Genomic DNA, 23,934 nt, shown 5'->3' on the forward strand with positions numbered 1-23,934 from the left:
CCACACCTACAACTGGAAGAGACCTATCACAACTCCAGCAACAAAACAAAGACCAAACCAACAACCAATAACATAAAACCAAACCTGAAAAACAACCAACAAGACTACAATCTGAAAACAAACAAGCCACACAGACAATTACAAACTATAAAACTTACCAACATCAAACGTGAAACACATGCCAGATACCCACAGGATATATAAACGTGAGATCTGCAGTTAATAAGACAGCACTACTAAGGTCCTGAGGATTTTGGATCTGGTATGTATTTCTTGTTCTCTTCCTCCTCCTCTCTATCCTCCCTATTTCTGTTTTCTGTATATTGTCTTGTCCTAAGTGTGCAGACTTTTGTTCAAATACTCTGGCATGCCCAAGAGGATTATTATTAAGTTGTTTTGTGATATATAAATTATCCTGTTGTGTTTCTTATATATTTTATGCTTCTATTCTCTCATGGAACCTGGGTGCTGAGGTTCTGTCATAGAACAGGCACCTAATACACGGCCTTGGGGCAGTAGTGTAGCCAGGAATTTTCGACAGGGAGTGCGTCTGCATTTCTCTTCCTTCTCCCTCCGGCTGCATTTTTCTCTTCCCTTGCCAGGCCTGTCGTGCAAAGATCTAGTAATTGCCTCCCCCCACCACCATACCTTAAAATCACTTCCAGTCTTCACCTGGGCAGCACCAGTGTAGGGTTACCATATTTTGTCCCCCAAAAAGGAGGACACATGCCCTGTCCCCACCACACACCCCGTTCCGCCCCCTGTCACATTTTCCCCTCCCCCCTGTCACACACCCCATCACCCCCCTCCCCTTTCCTTACTACTGCCCTGGTGGTCTAGTGACCTCTTTGGGGCAGGAAAGAGCCCCCTCTTTCCTGCCTGGAGCGCTGCCCTGCATGCATCCTTCTTGTTGGTGATCTCGGCGCAGATTCAAAATGGCCGCCGAGAGTTGACGTCTCACGAGGTCACTTCAACTCTCAGCGGCCATTTTGAATCGGCGTTGAGATCACCAACAGGAAGGATGCATGCAGGGCAGCGCGCCGGGCAGGAAAGACGGGGCTCTTTCCTGCCTCGAAGGTGGAAGAGGTCACTAGACCACCAGGGCAGTAGTAACTAAAGGGAGGGGAGGCTAGCAATCTGCCCGTTTGTCCAGAAATCCGGACAAACGGGCAGATTGGCAAATCCCGCCCGGTTGCCCGGACATGTCCTCAAAAAGAGGACATGTCCGGGTAAATCCGGACATATGGTAACCCTACACCAGTGGCAGTGACACTCAGGCAGCCTGCACCAGGGCTTTCTCTCTGAACCCTCCCGCCCTTCAGAAAACAGGAAGTTGCAACAGAAGGAGCGGGACAGTTCAGAGAGAAAGCCCCATGCAGGCCACAAACAGACTATGAGTGCTGCTGCCCCTGGTGCTGCCTGGGAGAAGACTGGAAGTGATTTTAAAGTATGGTGGGGAGGGGGAGGAGTGGTAGGAGGGAGGGATTTGCAGATCTTTGCGGGGCTAGGCCGGGAAAAGAAGGAAGAGATACAATGGGAGGGAGAAGGGAGGGACTGACTGATAGGGGGTGAGTATTGAACACATGCACATTGATTGGATATGCCACTGCCTTGGGGCCTAAATGGAGGCGCTCAGTTCTAGAATTGTCCCATAATGTTATGTTTAGAGTGCAGGGGTGTGGTTAGGGTGTTCTGGGGGCGATGCCAGCTACAAATATATGGGCCAGTATTTATCCCCTATGTGTCTGATATTCAAAGGGGTTTAACCAGGCAGGAGAGGCTCCCTAAATTATATTTAAATTTAAAGATTTAAAAGGCTTTTTGAGATTCCTCCTCCCTCTTCCAAGTCCAGACCATTCTGAATCCAGTCCATAAATGCCTTTTAATTAACATCCAGTCATTTTAGTAAAATTGTGAAAAAGACAAGTTTTCAATGTCCAATGAGAAAGTTTATAGGCTTGCTGTACCCTGAAATCTTTTAAGCAGACTATTATTGAGGTAAAGGCCTTTACCTGTAATCAGTGGTGTGCTGCAGCTGGCTCGCAAGAGCTGGTTGTTAATTTGTTTTTAGATTTTGCAAGCCTGTTGTTAAATCTCCCACAGCGTCCTGCTCCCTGTTTGCCTTTCCTCCACCGAGCCGTAGGCCCCCCGGCACATACCTGGCTGAAGCCATCCTGATGGTCTAGTGGAGGGCAGGAAAGATGCCCAGTCTTTCCTGCCTGCTACCGGCGCTGACCCTCCTGCTGCTACATTGCTCTTTAAAAATGACTGCCGAGACTTCCAGTGGGCCTCACGAGACTTCGCTGAAGTCTCACAAGGCCGCTGTGAAGTCTTGCCAGCCATTTTAAAGAAGAAGCGGCTGCAGGAGGATCAGCGCCTGCAGCGGGCAGGAAAGACCAGGGATCTTTCTTGCCCTGAAGACTCTACTAGACTACCAGGATGGCTTCGAGTAGGTGCTGGGAGGGCACCCTGTGGCTCGGGGGAGCGGTAGGTCTGGAATAGGTAGATGATGGTCTTCATTGTTGAATTTGGTCTCGCTTCTATTTTCAAACATGCCGGCTTGTGTATAGGGATGTACACAGAGAAAGTATAATATGGAATAAATTTTCATAGAGTATTAACTTGTTATAAATCGTAATCAGTGTATCATTTGGAGGGGCTGATTATAGGGACACCCTAGCACGTGTTATATTCGTGCAGGGATTTTTTTTTTCTCCTGGTAAAGAGCCACTAAAACAGACATCATGTTATGAGAATCAGGTGCTCAACATTCAGAGTTTTTGTCTATATGTTTATTTATTTATTTATTTATTTATGTATTTATGCATTTTCTCCCACATTAAAATGAATTGGGAGCATTAAAAACATTTTTTTATTGGAAGGAGTAGTGCATTGCCACCCCCAGGCTCTCTCCCTGGGTATAGCCAGCTCTGCAATTTTTTGGGGGGTGGGGGCGCAGAGGTGGACCGGGGAGAGAGCCTGTTGTTAAAAATTTACCAGCACACCTCTGCCTGTAATTGCCACCTTTCTGAAACTCTCAACCTACATTCCTGTACCCTGATTCCTTCATGAGCCTTAGGGGGGTCTTTTACTAAAGATTAGCTGGAGTTATCCACAGCAGGTCCCATTTTATTCCTAAAGGCCCTGCTGCAGATAACTCAAGCTAATCTTTAGTAAAAGACCCCCTTAATTACCTCTTTGATTTTAAATCTCTATCTAGGCAGTAAACCTTCACTAAACCTTGCAAACAGGAAGGAGCCATCACATTAAACAATTTGAGATCAGTCAAAACAATCTTGAAAACCAACCTTGCCTGTATAGAGAGTCAGTGGGCTGGAATCAAATACAGTGACACTCTCTCCCATCTTTTACCTCCCCAAATCAATGTTACTGCCGCATTTTGTAATACTCTCGCAACCTGAAAATCATATTTTGTGACACCCAAGTAGATTGAATTACAATAATCAAAATGAGGCAGTGTGACAGCTCGGATTACTCATGTTGGATCCCCCTCTTCCTGGCATCTTTAAGTAACCCCACAGATTTTATGCATTTGCTGATCCCATTAATTAGTCCTTCAAAATGTAAATTCTAGTACCATTTTCTCACTAGGTGTCAGTATCTTCATTGGAATGATTAGAATCATCTCCTCTAAGGCATGAAGGAATGAAACATTTCAAATATGAAATGCTCTGAAGGACCCAGTTCATTGATTTTTCATGGTTGATATCTTGCAAGAATGTAAACTAGTTGGAAAGAGGTGAAAGAATATACAGAATTCACATCACAGTGCAAAACCTGTCATTGTCTCACTGTTGTCCCTGTTGTAAGTGTTCACTCCCATACAGAAATACTTGTGTGTAATGCACACACATGTGTCTCTGGCCCAGATGCATCAACCATACGTTAAAAAATCAAAAACGTAAAAGTCCTTACTGAAGTTGAAAAAACGAAGAATGCACTAAAAACAGAAGTCCCACAAAACCCAAAACAAAAAAAAAACACATTGAAAATAAAAGGGGCAAAGGCACTCGTCAGGAGCGTCCTGTATGGACGCCCTGGCCCTCCCCCCGAGGTCGCTGCTGCTCCTCGTTTCCGCATGTATTAAATAAAAAAATAAAAAAACAAAGTTTAGCAGCCCTGGTCCCCCTCCCTTCCTCTCTCTGTTTTTCTCCTCCCACGCCTCCGCCTCCCGCCATCCTCCGGCCCCGTGCCCCGCCCCCCTGAGCTCATCGCCGCCTCTCCCCCCTCTACCGGACCCCCTCCGCTTTACCGGCCCACGCAGCGCCTCTAACCTCTGTGTGAAGGTGCTGCACGGGCAAGAACAGCTGATCGGCAATCAGTGCTGCCTTCTCCGACGTCCCTCTGTTCTTCCTGGGCCCGCCCTCCTCTGACGTAAGTTACCCAACTTAGATGTCACTTGAGGCAATTTAATGGGTGATAGATGTAAAAGATTTATAAGAGTGTAAGGATGACCCCATTCCTCCATCCACCCTGGTGGAGTGTAACGGTGCACCCCTATAATCCCCTCATAGATAAACCGCATGAGGGCTGCTATGTTATGCAGTCTTAGGTCAGGAAAATTCAGGCCCCCCAACGCTTTACTATGGATTAGCCGCTTATGCCCTATCCTCACCCCTCTGCGACGCCATATGAAGGAGCATATGAGGGAGCGAAAAAGACGCTTGTCTTTCCTTAATATCCAAATTGGCGCTGCCTGTAGTGGGTATAAAATCTTGGGAAGTATAATCATCTTCACCAAGGCCACCCTTTAACGACAGGGGCAAATCTTTCCTTATCTCGCAGAGGCGCTTTATCTTCTCTATTGGGTCAAGTACGTTATGCTTATAAAACACAGTTGGGGTGTGTCAAGATGGCAGTGTGAAGGTGTTTGGTGTGCGAACACAGGGCTCTTGTTGGATTTCAAATCTAATTCCTGAAGGAACGCTGAGGTTTGTTCCCCCACCTACCTCAACCTCCTCTCCAGTCCAACAAAGCCTGGATTGCTTCCTTGCCGGAGTTTCTTCAAGGGAACTGGGGGCGGCAAGGCCCGCTGCGGAGGTTGCCAGAGGAGCAGAACCTCTCCTGGGTCAGGAAACATCTCTATCCCCACCCTCAGAATTCAACATCCCTCCGTGTCCAGCGTTAACAGCAGCACTCGGAGACAGTTTTCACACTACCAAAGGTGTAGAGGGTGAGCTCTCTGGCGCAGGCCTTGCGCTATGACAGAAACGTCTGGAAAATGAGGCCCGTGACTTATCCGGAGCCTCAGGAACAACCACGGAGATAAGTCTTGAAAAACTTTGGTTTAAATTGAATGAAATGGACATAACTCTTCAAAAGTCTTCAGGTGAGATATCTGCTTTGTCTCTCAAATTTGAAGATATGGCAAAAACAGTGGAAGTAGTGAAGGAAGATTTATCATCTCGGGTCAATTTGATTCAAAATGATATCAAGCAATTACAAGAATTTAACTCAATAGTGGTTAAAGATAAACTGACTCTTCATAGGAAAATCGAGCAGATAGAAAATTATAATAGACGTTTGAACCTTCGTATCTTGAATTTCCCAAAAGTACCAGGATCATTACCTATAGACTTATTTAAAAGGTACTTGTTTGAAAATTTAAAAATTCCTTTGAATGCTATTCCTCCAGTCAACAAGATTTATTACGTCTCTAAAATACCTGGGAAAAATGATGGGGAACTCAGGCCTGAAGCTGAAAATATTGATTTGAATAATATATCTGCAATTCTGGAACAATCGATAGATAATGCATCAGAGATAGCTACATTACTAGTCTCCTTTGTATTTGAACAAGATCTTAATAACATCCTAAGACTTTAATCATTCTAAAGAACTGTTTGGAGGTGTAAAAATTTGGATCTATCCAGATGTTACTAAAGTGACTCAAGAAAGGAGAAAGATTTTCTTGGCCATGAAGCAGCAAGTGCTTGATCTTGGGGCTACATTTTTCCTTACTTATCCATGTAAATGTTCAATACGACTGGGAGATACTAAGAGGTGTATTTTCAAAGCACTTAGACTTACAAATTTCCATAGTAACCTATGGAACTTTGTAAGTCTAAGTGCTTTGAAAATGAGCCCCATAGTATATATTTTATACACCTGAACAATTAAAAGTTTTTCTAGATTTGAAAAGATTAAAGTAATGTTGGATAAGTAATAAATAGAGTCTCCACACGTAGCCTTAACTATGTTAGAATTTCTTAAGATACTCCTATATTTCCTTTTCACGTCCCTCAAAATGTGGTCTAAGAAAGCTGAAGTATTTATATTTCTTATTTTTGTTATTTTCCTGTTATTAACTCTGATAGAGTAGGGTGCCATTTAGCCACTAATTCAGAAAAGAATTTGTGAGAATAAACATTCGGTCCGTCAATGTTACAAAAGAGGAGGAACCGACCCCAGAGTTCTCCTAATAGAATTATAAATCTGCCTTCTTTATCTTGTATAACTTTAAGTATATGAAATGGCAGTTGTTTGTGCATTAGTATAGCCACTCCTCTCTGTCTGTTATTGTACGAGGAATATGCCACCTCCCCTACCCACCCCCTTTTCAATTTCTGATGTTCCGTTTGGGATAAATGAGTTTCCTGTAGGTATGCTACATCCGCCCCCTCCTTCTTTAGCCAAGATAGAAGTTTAGTTCGCTTAATGGGTGAGTGTATACCATCAACATTAAGAGACAATATTTTTAAATTAACCATCTACGCTAATGTGAACAGAAATCACAAAGGGTATTGAATTCAACGAAGCCCCCCAGTTCTCCCAGCGCAACTCAGCATGGCCCCTTACCCACAAAGTTAACGTGTGTACCAACCTGCCTGTTACTGAAAGTTGCCACCCTTCCACCAGTTGTTTCCCTCCCCAGTGCCCTGCCCAGGCCCAGATGCCTTCTAACATTCCTCTGCCCTCCCCTACAAACCCCCAACCCCTCTCTCCAAGCACACCCACATCCACAAACACTGCACCTTCACACATACCTTCCACCACACACTCTTATCCCCCATCCCCTCCCCCATCCTCTCCTCCCTTCCCCTCTGCTCAGAACATTCCACATCCTTCTCCTACCAAAGACCAACCAAGAGCCCACCCTCCAAATCCTGCTTTTCCCCCTAACTGCAATAGCAAGATTCCTATACTACTTACAGAAAGATACCAGAATCTTCAATAATACTCCCATAACTTGGGTAACAAAAGAAAGTTCAAGTGTCTCCTCAAAGCAACCCATGTCTCCTTCTGTCAGTCCAGAACCTCCTTCCTTTACTGCACACTCGCTACAGCATAAAGTCCCTTGTCCAGGAGAGAATGCATATAGAGTACAGGTAGTATGAATAGCAAGTACAAACCGAAAGTCCACTTGAAAAGCGTCACCCTTGCATGATTGTAAGCCTTGTACCTCGCAAACCGCAGTTCATGGGGCATCATGCAGCTGAGTCCCATGTTTGTTGTTATTCAACTTTGACAGGAAAGCTTGAGCCTCCGTAGCATCTTGAACAATCACCAATTTTCCCCCCTGCCAATTGCGGAGTTTTGCAGGGTATAGCAAAGTAAATCGCACTCCCTTCATGTGAAGCGCCGTGCACGTGGGTGCCATAGCTCTTCTCTGCCCGGCGACCCGTGCTCAGTAATCGTTGAAAAGAAGCAATCGGTGGCCCTCATATTCCAGAACATCCTTAGCTCAAAACGCCTTCAGAACTTGTTTTTTCGCCATCCAATTGATAAAATAGGCAATGGCCGTTCTAGGTTTAGTGTTGGGCTCTCCCTTGGCCCCAATATGGTGAGCCCGATCACAACAGAAAAAGCTCCTTCCCCCTTCAAGGCCCAGATTGTCCGGTAGCCACGATTCAAAGAACTGATACAAGCGGGAATCCGATACTGATTCTGGTAGGCCCACCACCCTTAGATTATTTCTCCTACTTCGATTTTCCTGTTCTTCAATGCGTTTGTGTAGTTCCCCTGCCTCCTTCTGCAGCGCAGCTATCCGAGACGCCATGTCGCGTGCCTCATCCTCTCTGGCTGAGACCCGTTGTTCCACTTCTGTGAGCCTCCGCGAATGCGTATCAAATTTTTCTCTGATCTCATCCACAGCTGCCGATACTGATCTTGTGCCCATTTTGCTGGCTGTAATATGTTCGGGTTCTGATCCTGAATTATCTGGGGCTCCGCCATCTTGCAAGGGCCTGACTTATGTGGGGTCTTCGAACTTCTCTGTGCCCTTGTGGGCATGCCTCGCTCACCCGACCCCTACAAACTGCACAAGGGGGACTTTAAGGGCAGATGAGTGTGGGTCTTATCCTCTGGGAGTCTGCAGTCCTAGCAAATCTTGGTTTTTGAAGAAGATTTCGGTGGGTATTGGAGGAGCCGCGCTCTCTTGGTGCCTCTCAGGTAGCAGGCATCACGTGACCCCCATGGTGAGTGTTCTGATAAGTTGATTTATTATTTAGAATCAACTTTCCTTCTTCTTTTACATCGGCATGATCTGGTCATTGTTTGAAATTAAATTATCCTACTTTTAAGGGTGTCTTAAAAAAAATCGATGTTAGAATCATCTTTCTCGTACCAGGGTGTAAAATTATGGAATAATTTACCTTCAACTATTAGAAGATTAACAATTACTATACTTTTAGAAGAATATTGAAAACATTGCTGTTTAGTGAGATAGATTAAGGTAAATTAGATTATGATATAAGATCTTATTCGATAAGATCTATAATTTTCCTTGAGTGGAGGAATTAATATTGTTATCCGCTTAGAATGTTTTTGGAAAGTTAGCGGAATATAAAACCATGTATAGTATTATAATTTGGGGCCCTTCCTAATCCCGCCCAAAACATGCCTCCGTCATGAACTGCAGTGTAAAATGTCTAAAGTCTGCCTTTTGAAAATCGTGATTTGGATCTTTTTGGCAGATGGATGCTTTTTTTTGTGGCCATTTTGAGAAGTCCATCTGCTTCAAAAATGAGCACCTTCCTTTTCCCCCGTTGCAGCTGGGGTGAAAGGTTAGAAGGAGGAACCCTGTGCTGCTCTTGACATAATACCTTCCTTTCTTCTTCTTTTTAAGAAAATTAACACCGATTAGACCTATTTAATGCCTTAGCTAAATTATCTGAGACAAAATTGTTTGTTTCATTAACTCCCTGAGGTAATGTCTCCAAAGAGGTTAATTTTACACCTGCACATAATCATTATAGAAATGAACTCCATCCTTATGCCAGGATATGTTGGAGATGATCTCAGTGTCTCTGATTCTCTGCTAATGCTCATCTCAGCTCTAGCATGGTGCCAAGGAGCACCTCCCTCTGGAGCTCATAAGGTGAATTGTACACAGGCAAGACATCAAGGCGTGTTTGGAAGTTCTTTTTAATCAGGCGTTGGCACCCAATACAATTGGGATATTTTCTGTATAGTATCACCACATTTTCTTGGTCTCTGATTGCATTACTTGGTATTTAAGGATCTTCTCTTTCTTGTGCTTTTTCTCTTTACTCACAATATATGGTTTTCTTGCATTGAGCTTTTTATTTTTGGTGCCATGGGTGATCTTTTTCAGCCCACCATTCCTAAGGCCGCTGTTGATCCTGATAGTAGATTAAGATCACCAACAACTAACACTCATAGCTCTTGAGAAAATAAATTGAGTCAGAACCAGTTGCTGATCACGCAAATCTCTAGGCACATGATAAATTAAAGAATACAATTCAAATCTAAAATTGTTGAGTTTTCATGATCAAATTTACCAGACCGCATGTAATTGAATGATTGTATTTGTTTTATTGTTTTAATGTTTTTATTATGTATGTAAAAACCATAATAAAGAAAATGTTCTACTCAATGTGGAAACAAACAAATAACACCTTTCTTCCCGAGAGATATCTTTCGAAAACTAACACAATCAACGGTCCTCGGCCATGCAGATTACTGCAACGGTATCTATGCGGGATGTAAAGAACAACTCACAAAAAAACTACAGACCGCCCAAAACACAGCAGCCAGACTGATATATGGTAAAACACGATTCGAAAGAGCTAAACTCCTTCGAGAAAAGCTGCACTGGCTCCCAATCAAAGAACAGATCATCTTCAAAATATGCACATTGGTCCACAAAATCATCTATGGCGTAGTCCCAGGATACATGACTGACCAAATAGATCTACCAACTAGAAACAGACTCAGATCAGCACGATCATACCTAAACCTACATTACCCAAACTGCAAAGGGCTGAAATACAAAACAACTTATGCATCTAGCTTCTCCTACATAAGTGCACAACTATGGAATGGACTCCCGTATGCTGTGAAAACGATACATGACCACCTAAATTTCAGGAATTCACTAAAAAGCCACTTCTTCAAAAAAGCTTATTCCAACGATCCACCATAAATCCCCACACCCTGCAACACAACATAATCAAAGATCGTACTGGACAATTTACTATCCTCTTTCACTTGACCCATGACGCCTGATTCACCTCTATTTCATCTGACCACAACACAATCTTGTATTTGTTATCAACCGAAATGGTAAACGCCTTACGGTACTTTGTAAGCCACATTGAGCCTGCAAATAGGTGGGAAAATGTGGGGTATAAATGTAACAAATAAATAAATAAATGTATAATTGTACCCTCCCAAGAATAGTAGATTATGTGGGTTATAAATAAATAAAGTCAACAAGAAACTGTTCATTAAGGGGTCCTTTTACCAAGATGCGGTAAAAAGGGTCCTGCGTTAGTGGCAGGGGCTGTTTTTGCTGCGTGCTAGGGCCCTTTTTACTGCAGCGGGTAAAAAGCCCCTCAAAAAGACATGGCCCTGGGGTAAGATTATTCTTACCATGTGGCTAAGTGGGGGGTGGGGGGGGTGGAGCACTTAAGGGCTCCTGAGGCTCCGGCGGGTTAGTGCCTCGCTAGAAATTAGGGAATTATTTTCCATAGCACCAGAAACGCTGCACACTCGAGGCGGAACTACCGCCAGTGGCTGCATTGGGCCGGCGGTAGTTCCAGGTTACCACAAAACAACCCATTAGTAAAAGATCTCCTAAATAAAAAGTTTCATTCTTACTAGTCCCAAGAGTGTCCCTAACTACTACACATGCCACCACCCCATTGACAATCTAAACCAGCCACCCTCTATCCAAGAACGTGATAAAATGTAAAGCTTGGAGTACCTAATTGGGAACAAAGAACCAGGTCATTATCATGTAACCAGTTTTTGGTAAAGTAGGCAATATCCCAGTGCTAATCACAGATCCGATTACTAATTATTTTACAGCCAATATTTGTTTTGTGTAAAATAAGTCATTTGAAATTGGAAATATGTATGTTGGATTGTTCTCTGCGTAAAATGATGAAGATAATGTGGAATACAAATGTTGTGAAATAAATAAACAAAATGAATAAATGTCAGTAATGAAAATGAGCAGAACAAAACATGACAATTTGTGGGGGGTTTTCATTTGCCGATAAGCATTCCCATTCCTCCAGGATACGCTGCAGCAACTCATTAGCATCTCACTGGTAATATCAATTTTGCAAATATTTCTTCAGCCCACAAAGTGATGATTGTTTTTCAGGAAACCATTTTAATCAGGCTTCATTTTAATTAAAAGTTTACCCATGATCAATCACACGATTAAAATTTTTAATCTTGCGATTTATTGCATGGTTAAAGGCGGAGGCATGCCAGCAGTCCATTGGGATGGGGGCACAGGGGTGTTTTGGGGGACCCACATCTTTTCTCTCCCCTCCCCCTTTGCTAGTGGGGATGCCAAAACCCAGTTGAAGAAATCCACTGCCAAAGCCGCCCCCTTCTTCTTGTACTGTCTCAGCAGTTTGGTGTGCCTCCACGAGCATGCTCAGTTCATGCATGAACTAAGCATGCTTGGGGAGGACAGGAGTTGGTGGCTGGAAGCATGCCGCTGACATTCTTGCTCCTGAGGCAGTAAAGGAGGAAGGAAGTGGCTCAGGCAGTGGACTTCTTTGCCTGGCAGGGCTTTGGCTACCCCACCAGCCACTGAACAGATACTGCAGCTTTTGAGGGGGCCTGAATCCAAAGTTGGGGAGCCTAGGTCCCCAAGGCCTCTCCCTGTGGCTATGCCATTGATTTAAAGGCCCAATATCTCAATTTCTCTTGCCACCAGGTCCAACTCTCTTTCCCTTCCTCCCCGCTAACCCCAAGCCTATTATCTCTCTCTCTTCCCTATCCCCTCCACCACAGTGACACCTCTCTTTTTTTCTTCCATCCCTGTACCCACAGGTCCTCTCTGTCTCTCTCTCTCTCTCTCTATCTCTCCCCCTCTCTCTCTCCCTTTTGCTGCTTCTGCCTTCACTTCCATCTCTTCCTGCCCTCCTAGCCCTGTCTGCGATTCTCCCCCCACTTCCCTTCCTCTCCTCCCCCCCACACTGTCCGGCGCAAGCATCTTTCTCTCCCCTCCTGGACCTGCCTGCAGCTTTCTCTGAACCACTCCTCCCCGCCCCCCCCCCGGCTCTCTCTCAAGTTCCATCTCCTCCCAACCTGTCCGGCATCAATCCCTCCCCTCCCGGATCTGCTTGTGGCTCTCTCTCAAGTCCACTCTCCCCACCCAGTGTACCTTTTGAAAAGCAAGCAAATCTTCAGCCCTCCAGCACCAGTGGCAGCTGTACTCAAAAGCTGCCTGTGGCCTGTACTGGGCCTTTCCCTGTGACCTGTCCTGCTCCTTCCAAAAACAGGGCATTGTGTCAGAAGGGTGGGGACGTGTCAGAGGGGAAGGCCCAGTGCAGGCTGCAGGCAGTTTTTTTAGTACAGCTGCCACTGCCCACTGGCATTGCAGGGCGGAAGAATTGCTTTTCAACAGGTCCACTGGGCAGGGGGGATTTGAGAGAGAGCTACAGGCAGGTCCAGGAGGGGAGGGAAAGATGCTTTTTGGTTTGGAGTGGGTAGTTTTTACCATCTAGAAGTAATGATATCATAGTTACATCATGATTTGCAAAGAACATTCATCATACATCAGGGGTGTGCTGGTAAATTGTTAACAGGGGGCTCTCTCTCGCCAGCAAAGTAAAAGAGAATTCAGGAGGGGCCCAAGCCCACATTTTGGGATCCATTTGTTAAAGTAGCCATGGAGAACCGTCTCCCAAAATTCTTAAAAACTTAACAAACGGCTCTCGAGAGCCTGTGAGAGCCTGCTCCAGCACACCACTCATACTGCATGTTTGCTGCATGATTATTTTATAGCTCTATTATAAGCCTATTTGTAAGTCCAGTTTTATTATTGGGCAAGTCACTTAACCCTCCATTGCCCCAGGTACAAAATCAGTACCTGAATATATGTAAACCGCTTTGAATGTAGTTGCAAAATACCACAGAAAGGCGGTATATCAAGTCCCATTTCCCTTTCCCTTCCCTTCATTGTAAACCCAGCCACTTTTTTGTTATAGAGAAAATTAAAAGGGGTCCCGTTATCTTGAAACACAGAGGACATATTACATCGTATGAACTCTAGAAGCAGACTTTCCTTGATTTGATGCAAATAGTAAGGTGAGTACTAGCAGTACATTTGCGAGAATGAGATCATCTCCAACATATCCTGGCTGACAAGTGAGGTTTGTTAATGTCATGGTACGCACAAAATTAACCCGTTTGATGACACTGCTCCAAGAGAATATAATATATTATAGAAACTAAGAAAAATAAAAAAACTCAATCCCATTCCCATGCCACCAAAGTATCTCCATCTACTTAAACCAAAACTTAACAAATGTTTTCAACTGACTTTTACATTTAGAATTATAACTTCACAATAATTTTTTCAAAATAATTTTCTAGTGAGGAGAAGCATCAGCAAGATCTTTGGTTCTTAGGCCTCTCATGGGACATTCCATCACAAGCTTTCAACCTATACACTGTTTCTCACCATTACTTGCTTCCCTCCATGAATAAATAAGACCACTAATACCTGTGGAGGGGCATGTTCGTTATGACATCCAAATCCGATTTTGAACATTTTGCAAAAAAAAAAAAAAACGGCCACGAATTCAGTGCTAAACATGGTTATTTTCAAACCAGAAAAAGTCTATCTTTTTGGTTTGAAAATTGCCCTATCTTAGATGGTTTTGTGCTCAGTACATATTTCTTTAAGGGACATTTTCAAACAAAATAACCTCCAAGGGAATAACCCACATAAACAAGCCATCAGGATGCCTAGGGGGCCAGCAGTCTTACTAAACTGGCCACACAGACATCCCAGCAGAGCAGTGGGGCAGTCCAGGGGGCACTGCAGTGAACGTCATATAAAAGGTCCCAGGTATACATGACATCATAACCCCCTCTAGGAATAGCAAAAAATGTACTGTACCCACTGTACAATAGCCCTTATATCTGCAGGTGTCACTTATATGTGGGTTCAGAAGGTATTTTGTGGTTTTTGGGGTGCTCACGCTTTATACCACAAGTGTGACCAGTTACACTGGGATATGGGCCTGGGTCCCCTTCTCTACAGTCCACTGCACTGAGCAGTAGGCTACTCCAGGAACGTGCTTGAGAGGAATGGCCATTATATCTGCAGTAGTCATAGAGCCTGGTATGAACTGTCACTTGCACCTCTTAGAGGGGGAGGGAGGGGGTCAGTGACCATTGGGGGATTAAAGGGGGGCATGCTTTCATCCCTTTAGTGGTCATCTGGTCAGTTTGAACGCTTTTTTGGCACTTAGTCATTACTGAAACAGGTCTAGAGAAAAGCATCCTATTTTATGTCCTGATGTTTTTACATTTTTCCATTATCACAGAAAAATGTCCAAATCGTAAGCCTGCCCTAGTTCTGCCCAAATCACACCTCCAACATGCCCCTGTGAGATTTAGGCAAACTGCATTGAAAAAAATCTTTAAAATGAGTTTCAAAAATAGCAATTTGGATGTTTTTGCAAAAAAAAAAAAACCCCGTCCATCTGCCACTTTGTGCTGATTTGGGATATTTTTCTGTTTTGAAAATGAGCCCCTTAATATACCCAATTTACATGATAAAATCTAATATCTACAATAACAAAAAAAACAAAACGCGATCTCCTAGAAAAACAGCACTTAGCTTTGTCATTGAACAGCTGTCACGACTGATTTTTGCAAGGAGTGGAGGAGTGGCCTAGTGGTTAGGGTGGTGGACTTTGGTCCTGGGGAACTGAGGAACTGAGTTTGATTCCCACTTCAGGCACAGGCAGCTCCTTGTGATGACTCTGGGCAAGTCACTTAACCCTCCATTGCCCCATGTAAGCTGCATTGAGCCTGCCATGAGTGGGAAAGCGCGGGGTACAAATGTAACAAAAATAAAATAGATACTATTGGAGATTCTACATGGACTGTTGCTACTATTGGAGATTCTACATGGAATGTTGCTATTCCACTAGCAACATTCCATGTAGAAGGCTGCGCAGGCTTCTGTTTCTGTGAGTCTGATACGTGCAGGACGTCAGACTCACAGAAGCAGAAGCCTGCGCGGCCACATTGGTGATCTGCAAGGGCCGACTTCTACATGGAATGTTGCTAGTGGAATAGCAACATTCCATGTAGAATCTCAAATAGTAGCAACAGTGGAGGAGTGGCCTAGTGGTTAGGGTGGTGGACTTTGATCCTGAGGAACTGAGTTCGATTCCCACGTCAGGCACAGGCAGCTCCTTGTGACTCTGGGCAAGTCACTTAACCCTCCATTGCCCCATGTAAGCCGCATTGAGCCTGCCATGAGTGGGAAAGCGCGGGGTACAAATGTAACAAAAATAAATAAATAAGAAAACACACACATGCGCATGTGAGATCAACAGCTCTTTGTTTTGCAGTTTTTCTTTGTTTTACAGTTCATTATAAAAATGCATTCTGGATGTGATACATAAGCAAGGTACTGTAAGTTACAGGTTATTGTCAGTTGTATTCCGGAATGGTTAATAAAGATTGAATAATTTAAAAAAATGTCACTGATTTTGGGCTCTCTTGTAAGTTTAATTATCAGAAATAATTGCTTTCTTTCCTTTTGGTTTTCTTTCTTGTTCTACATTAGAATTTTTATTGGTATGTTGCCATGGTATAATTGATAATCCCTTGTGCTGCTTGATGACTATAGGAATACAGAAGAGAAGGAAAATGTCTACGACGGCATTCAGCTCACTGGCTTTGATGGCTGTCTGTAGTTGTCCAAGCACTCTGGAGAATAAGATGGGTTTATTCACCAAAGGTATATAGTTACAAAGGCATCTGAAAGAAGTGTCAGCAGTGGTCCTGGAGACTGAGGCCTAGCGTTGTGTGTCCCAGTACTCTGCCTGTTTCATCTCAATGACACTTGTGAAGGGAATCTTATGTGGAGTACTCAGAGGTGGAATCTCCTTACCAGACTGACAAAAGAGGGTGGGATGTGTCAAATGGAATCAAGCTTAAGAGAGGCTGTCGGAGCTGCCTGTTGTCTTCAGCTCGTGCTATTAAACTTGGGATTAAAGAGGAAACCGGCCCTGGCTCATTGGGTCCATTCAGGAGGAGCTTGTTCCAAAAAATACTGACGAGGTGGCTTCTATTCAGAGGCGCAGCTGACATCACCACCCACACAAAGGGACTTCAGGAGCTTAATTAAAACCAGGTAATCAAGTATCGACACTTCAAAAAATGCCACCATTGATCCAAGGAAAGAGAAAAGCCATATGGTAGGAAGAGTCACCTCCCCGCTGCCGGCTACCCTCTCTCATTCAACCTATGATTGTCACTTGATTACTTTCCTGTGGCTGCTCTGAACATGTGCTGTTGGGTTGCATTCTTCTGTTGTCAAACATGAACTGCACCGGATTGCAAACATCGTCTCCAAGCTCCACTGGTTCATGCGCATCCTTCAAGCTGCCAGAATTTCCTCTCATCTATTTTTATACAAGTTCTCATACGAATGAAGTCTGGAAGAATGCAGTAGAAACAGCATTCTGAAATCACCACTGCTATGACGACCACCGCTTACCATTCCTTTAATGCTACTAAATCCATGTAGTGCTGTAAAGACACACATAAGAGGAAATCACTTCTTTGTGCAGCTTACAGCCTAGTTTACAATTTATAGCATTGACACTACAACTTTCCCAAATGGTACAAAATTATGCAGCCAGAGTTGTATCTGGTCTCATGAGCTTTTGATCATATTTCTTCTGTATTTCAGTTGTACTGGTTGCCATTTAATGGTGTGTAAGGATTAATGTTTTTAATGATTGTGTTGAAAGTATTATGTTTATCAGTATTCTTATCTCTTGTTTGCATTGTCTTATGTATGTAGCTCTACATAGTCGTCTATCTCAAGAACAGTTTAATTTGAATGTTCCTTTGCTACAGGTAGCCCAAAAGATTAGTTCTAGGAGTAGAGGGATGACTAGCAATAGTCCGGACCTTTGGATTGCTCCACTGATTGAGATAAGTTCTATACTGGGACCGCTGTTTTTTAAATATATTTATAAATGATCTAGAGGTGGGAATAACTAGTGAGGTGATTAAATTTGCTGATGACACAAAAGTTATTCAAAGTTGTTAAATCGCAAGAGGATTGTGAAAAATTTCAAGAGGGCCTTATGAGACAGGGAGACTGGGCATCCAAACGACAGATGACGTTTAATGTGAGCAAGTGCAAAGTGATGCATGCGGGAAAGAGGAACCCAAATTATAGCTACATGTGATGCAAGGTTCTATATTAGAAGTCACCACCCAGGAAAATGCTCTGGGTATCATCATTTTTGATAGGTTGAAACCCTCTGCTCAGTGTGTAGTGATGGCTAAGAAAGCAAATAGAATGCTAGGAATTATTAGGAAAGAAATGGAAAACAAAAAATGAGAATGTTATAATGCTTTTGTATTGCTCTATGGTGCGACTGCACCTCGAATACTGTGTACAATTCTGGTCACCACATCTCAAAAATGATATAGCAGAATTAGAAAAGGTACAGAAAGGATGTAAAAAAAAAATGATAAGAGGATAGGACGACTTTCCTGTGACTGAAAGGATAAAGCGGCTCTAGGGCTCTTCAGCTTGGAGAAGAGATGGCTGAGGGGAGATATGATAGAGATCTATAAAATATTGAGTGGAACGAGTAGACGTGAATCGCTTGTTTACTTTTTCCAAAAATGCTGGGACTAGGGGGTACACAATGAAGCTATTAAGTAGTAAACTTCAAACAAAGCAGAGAAAATATTTCTTCACTCAACGTGCAATTAAACTCCAGAATTCATTGTCAGAGAATGTGGTAAAAGCTGTTAGTGTAACAGGGTTTTAAAAAGGTTTGGATAATTTCCTAAAAGAAAGCCATTATTAAGATGGACTTGGGAAACTACACTGCTTATTTCTAGGATACAAATTACTGCCAAACAACGTAGCTTTAGCTCTACTTTATATCTCTAATAACAACACTAGGCAACAGTAGAGTACTATGGGAGAAACACACAGGTGGACGTTAAAGGCAAGGTCTCATATTTAAGTCGTAGCTAATTGTGGGTTACTAAGCTGCTTACGTTTTTAATCATAGACTCATGCCTACCATCCTACCATTGATCTCAACTAGCAGCACTACTGATTATCTTCGTGTCACTTTTTTTTCTTTTATTTTTTTTATATATATGTTATTCTGACATGCTACTAGCTGATAAATTACTTAAGCAAATTTGCTAGGAATAGCTGTAGTTTCTTATAACTTATCTGAATGCCATCAAGACAAGCACACCCCAACAGAAGCCTGTTTCGCCCTCCTGGCTTTTTCAAGGGGAACTTAACGTGCAGTCTCTGTAAAAAATCACAGACAGACATATCAGCTCTTCTGATCCTCACATCTTACTCCCACATAAAATATACAATATAAATATGCGTCCGGACTCACCAGGCTATCAGGTATGCGTATGTCGACCTTCTATCAGTGTTCAAATATGGCGTCGGCGTCGTCTTTTTAACTCCTTCAGCCCGGAAACAGCTGATCTTCCTGTGTCTCACATAAAACAGTTCCACTGGATATGTGTGCTTAAACCACTTGGTTCCAATGCGTGTAGATGGTATATCCAGTGTACCTCCCGTTGTAATAATTTTTTATTGTGATCTCCACCTCTAGGTGCAGGATTGATGTGGTCTATAGCCATAACTCTCAGTGTTGCTGTGCTGAATCCCCTGCCACTACTGAAAGAGGGTACATTCTGATGGAAGTACCACCACCAGAAGAGGAGATAGTCAACTTAAATTTCTGCACAGGGGGGAGATTGTCCACTTAAAGTTCTGCACAGGGCACCAGTTAGCTTAGAGTTGGCCTTGGTTCACATCACATGCTTTTGTTCTCTTTTATTTATTCATTGATTATTTCTGGCTGTCCAGTGTGGCGGCCCTCTTCATATTTCTGGATTAAATAATATATGCTACCTTAGAAAAAGCAGATGTTAAGGAGAAGGATAAACCCACATTGACATAAGATACATATCACATATTAGTTTTATATGCACACATTGCATGAATGCAAAAATTATTTTGTGTAAGCTAATTGATTGGATGTGCATTAATTTATAGCATTATGCTAGTCCAATAAAATGGTATCACATGGAAGTATAGCATGCTGTGGTTTTATGTTGGGCAAGAGTAGTTGGGAACTAAGGTCAAAACCGGACAGACTTCTATGGTCTGAGTTCCACAAATGGCAAAAGACGGATGAAGATCAAGTCTGCATAGCATATATCACTTTGGGCCTTTTTTACTAAGCCGGTCTAGCAATTCCTGGTGCGGAAAAATGAGAGGAAGCCCACTTGCCCAAGTTCCTTTCATTTGCTGCATGGGATTGCTAGCGCGGCTTAGTAAAAGAAGCCCTTTATTATCATATGCCCTGAGTGAGGGGGGCTGTGCAACTCAAGGGGGAGGGGAAGAAATATTGAAATGAACACATAGCAATACTTTTGGTTTTATCATATATAAGGCTACATTTTGATTAAAATATTTAATCATGATTAATCACACAATTAAAGGTATTTAAAAAAAATTATATATGTATTTCCCACAGCAACTCCTTGTGACTCTGGGCAAATCACTTAACCCTCCATTGCCCCAGGTATAAAATAAGTATTTGTATATAATAGGTAAACTGCTTTGATTGTAACCACAGAAAGTCGGTATATCAAATTGCATCTCTCTTTTCTTCCCTCCCACCCCCACCCCCCAAATCCAATATCTCTCCCTTTCTCTTCCTTCTCTCCATCTCTTCTTCCCATGTGTCCATTATCTCTCTCTCTTCCCTTCCGCCTTCCCCTCCACCCTCCACAACCAGTAACACAAACTTGATGGTGAGCAGCACCAAGCTCCTCATGGCTGCTGGAGCTCACCAACTTGACCATAGCTTCCACTGGTGGCCCCTCCAGTTCTGCTTATGAGCCTTCAGCTCACTCCATTCACCCCAGCTGGGGTTCAGCATCAGACCCCTCAGTCCCCCCCACCCTGTTGGTCTACCTTAAAGGTGGTCTTCTGTTGGTCCCTAGAAGTGGCAGTGTTGTACATGTGCTGCTATGGCCTGCTCCAAACCCTTTCCTCTGGCCTGTCCCACCACCTCTGCCATCACTTCATGTTTTTGCATGGACGGGAGGGGGTTGATGTTCAATCTTGGGTAGGGGAAAAGATGCTGGATCACGCTAGGGACAAGGGTTGGGAGTGGAAGAGAGAAGAAGAGATGTTCGGAGGAGACAGATGATTTCGCAACGCACTTAACTTTTAAAATCACGATTAATAATACTTATGTTCATCCCTCCTTCCCCATCCTTTCTTTGTTTATCACTTCTATTTCTTTTCTCTCTTTTCTTCTCATTTTTAGCATTCTCTCTCCTTTCTTTTTTTTTACTGTTAGATGGATGCCACCCTGATGGTCCCCCAGAAGGCGGGATAGGAAATTTTGAATAAACTTGGAAAAGTAATGCATTAATCGCAGAGTTACTGAGATTAACTTGCAGGCCTAATCATATATTGTTCCAAGACTGCATCACATTTAACTGCTTATATGTGGTTGACATGATGGCAAATTCTTGGCCAGTGTTTAATCATAAATGACTATGACCTGCAGAGTGATGGGTGTAGCGCTGGCTGCCTTATTGATCAGACTGGATGGACCCTGCAGGTCTTTATCTGCCATCATATACTGTGTGCTACTTTTTCTGAACTTTCTTTTCAAATACCTGATCAAAATTTTCACCTGGGGCTTGCTTGGTTGATCAGTAGCAATGGCATATATTGTTGCTATGCAGTGGGACAAGCATTTGATTCCTGAATCAGCACTGATCTCTAGGCTGACCAAAGCTGGGGACTGAGAAGGCTGCAGTAGTGGCCAGACCCAGGGACCATGACTGCATGCTCAGGAAGTGTCGTTTCATAACCCTGGCCAAGAAGTGCCTCTGCGATGACCTACTTTAAAGGGAGGGACAGGAAGATAAAATACCTGGGTATTTATGAATAAAAGCTCATGGCCCCAGTTCCCATCTCTGATTCTGGAAGCATACAGAGGAAGGATAAAAAATTACCAAGCCAAAAAGAATTTCATCTGTGTAATGCATCAAGTATACTGAGCAATCAGAGTTATATAGCTGATCTTGCATTATCTCTATCCACTCAGGAAAGAAGTGAGAAACTACAGGCCGGTAAGCCTCAGGTCGGTGGTAGGAAAAATAATGGAACTGCTGCTGAAAGAAAGGATAGTTGACCTTTTAGAAGCCAACAGGTTACAGGATCCAAGGCAACATGGATTTACCAAAGGAAAATCCTGTCAAATCTGATTGACTTTTTCGACTGGGTGACCAAAGAACTGGATGAAGGACGTGCAATAGATGTAATCTACTTGGATTTCAGTAAAACCTTTGATACGGTTCCTCACAGAAGACTCGTGAATAAACTGAGAGGGCTGAACTTAGGATCCAAAGTGGTGACCTGGATTGGAAACTGGTTGACCGACAGGTGGCAGAGGGTGGTGTTAAACGGAATTGGCTGGGACGAAAGGAAGGTGAGTAGTGGAGTGCCTCAGGGGTCTGTTCTGGGGCCAATTCTGATTAACATATTTGTGAGACTTTGCTGAAGGTTTAGAAGGAAAATGCCTTTTTGCAGATGACACAAAGATAGCCAATAGAGTGGATACCCTGGAAGGAGTAGAAATCATGAGAAGGGATCTCCAAATATTAGAAGAATGGTTGAGGGTCTGGCAGTTAAAATGTAATAAATCACTCAAAGTACTCCAAGTTCATGACTATATAAAAGTAATTTATTAAACATCATGTGTCCATAAATAAACTAGACTAATACTTCGAAACTCACATCCACTCGCACAACAGCATTCATACCTGGTATCTTTCTACTAAAAATTTACAATAACAGTTAGATTATCATCAATCTGAACAGAAAAGCGCTATATGATCATAATAGGAGAGTTAGTTAAAATTTAATGCCAAGAAGTGGAGAGTGATGCACTTGGGATGCAGAAATACAAAAGAGATGTACCGGATAGGAGGGGAGAGTTTGGTAAGCTCGGCTAAGGAGAGAGACTTTGAGGTGATGATGTCTGAAACCATTACCGTCAAGGTGATGAAACAGTGCGACAAGGTGGTGGCTGTGGCCAGAAGGATGCTAGGCTGCAAAGAGAAGGATATAACCAGCATAAGAAAGGCGGTGTTGATGCCCCTCTACAAGTCATTGGTGAGGCCCCACTTGGAGTATTGTGTTCAGTTTTGGAGGCCATACCTTGCTAAGGATGTAAAAAGATTTGAAGCGGTTTAGAGAAAAGTGACTAAAATGGTAGGGGGTTTATGTAGCAAGACGTATGTGGAGAGACATAGGCTCATTTTCGAAAGAGAAGGATGCCCATCTTTCGACATAAATTGAAAGATGGGCGTCCTCACAGGGTCGTCAGAATCTGAAAGCCGATTTTGGATGTCCCCAACTGCTTTCCGTTGCAGGGATGGCCAAAGTTCAAGAGGGCGTATTGGAGGCATAGCGAAGGTGGGACTTGGGTGTGCCTAACAGTCGGACGTCCTCGACCCATAATCGAAAGAAACAAGGACGTCCCTGACGAACACCTTGACAACTTTACCTGGTCGTGTTTTTCTTACGATCAGGGCACAAAAAGGTGCCCGAAATGACCAGATGACCACCGGAGAGAATCGGGGATGACCTCCCCTTACTCCCCCAGTGGTCACTAACCCCCTCCCACCCTCAAAAAAACATCTTTCAAAATATTTTGTTCCAGCCTGTATGCCAGCCTCAGATGTCATACTCAGGTCCATCACAGCAATATGCAGATCCCTGGAGCAGTTTTAGTGGGTGCAGAGCACCTCAGGCAGGCAGACCCAGGCCCATCCCCCCCAGGAAACAGTGAGCCCTCCAAAACCCACCACAAACCCACTGTACCCACATCTAGGTGCCCCCCTTCACCGGTAAGGTTTATGGTAGTGGTGTACAGTTGTGGGTAGTGGGTTTTAGGGGGGGGGGTTGGGGGGCTCAGCACACAAGGGAGCTATGTTCCTGGGAGCAATTTATGAAGTCCACTGCATTGCCCCCTAGGGTGCCCAATTGGTGTCCTGGCATGTCAGGGGGACCAGTGCACTACAAATGTTGGTTCCTCCCACGACCAAATGGCTTGCATTTGGTCGTTTCTGAGATGGACGTCCTTGGTTTCGATTATCGCCGAAAATCAGAAATGACCAAGTCTAGGGACAGCCATCTCTAAGGACGACCAAATTTCAGGATTTGGGCGTCCCTGACCGTATTATCAAAATGAAAGATGGATGCCCATCTTGTTTCGAAAATATGGGTTTCCCCGCCCCTGGATGGGGATGCTTTGCGAGGACTTCCTCATCAAAACTTGGACGTCCCTTTCGAAAATGCCCCTCTTACTGACCTAAACATGTATACCTTGGAGGAAAGGAGAAACAAGGGTGATG

The 23,934-nt window shown here is 43.5% G+C and overlaps 1 protein-coding gene across 1 annotated transcript in view; it reads right to left on the reverse strand.

Annotated features, from left to right (window-relative positions):
- Positions 1-5,101, reverse strand: part of C4H21orf62 (chromosome 4 C21orf62 homolog) — a 54,669-nt gene extending 49,568 nt beyond the window's left edge. Inside the window, exon 1 of the mRNA XM_030202523.1 lies at positions 4,971-5,101. Within this exon, the coding sequence (XP_030058383.1) occupies positions 4,971-5,101 (131 nt within the window). The remainder of the gene's footprint in view (positions 1-4,970) is intronic.
- Positions 5,102-23,934: the final 18,833 nt, after the last annotated feature.

The sequence above is a fragment of the Microcaecilia unicolor genome, chromosome 4 (genome assembly GCF_901765095.1).
Source record: "Microcaecilia unicolor chromosome 4, aMicUni1.1, whole genome shotgun sequence".
In the NCBI taxonomy this organism is placed as follows: domain Eukaryota; kingdom Metazoa; phylum Chordata; class Amphibia; order Gymnophiona; family Siphonopidae; genus Microcaecilia; species Microcaecilia unicolor.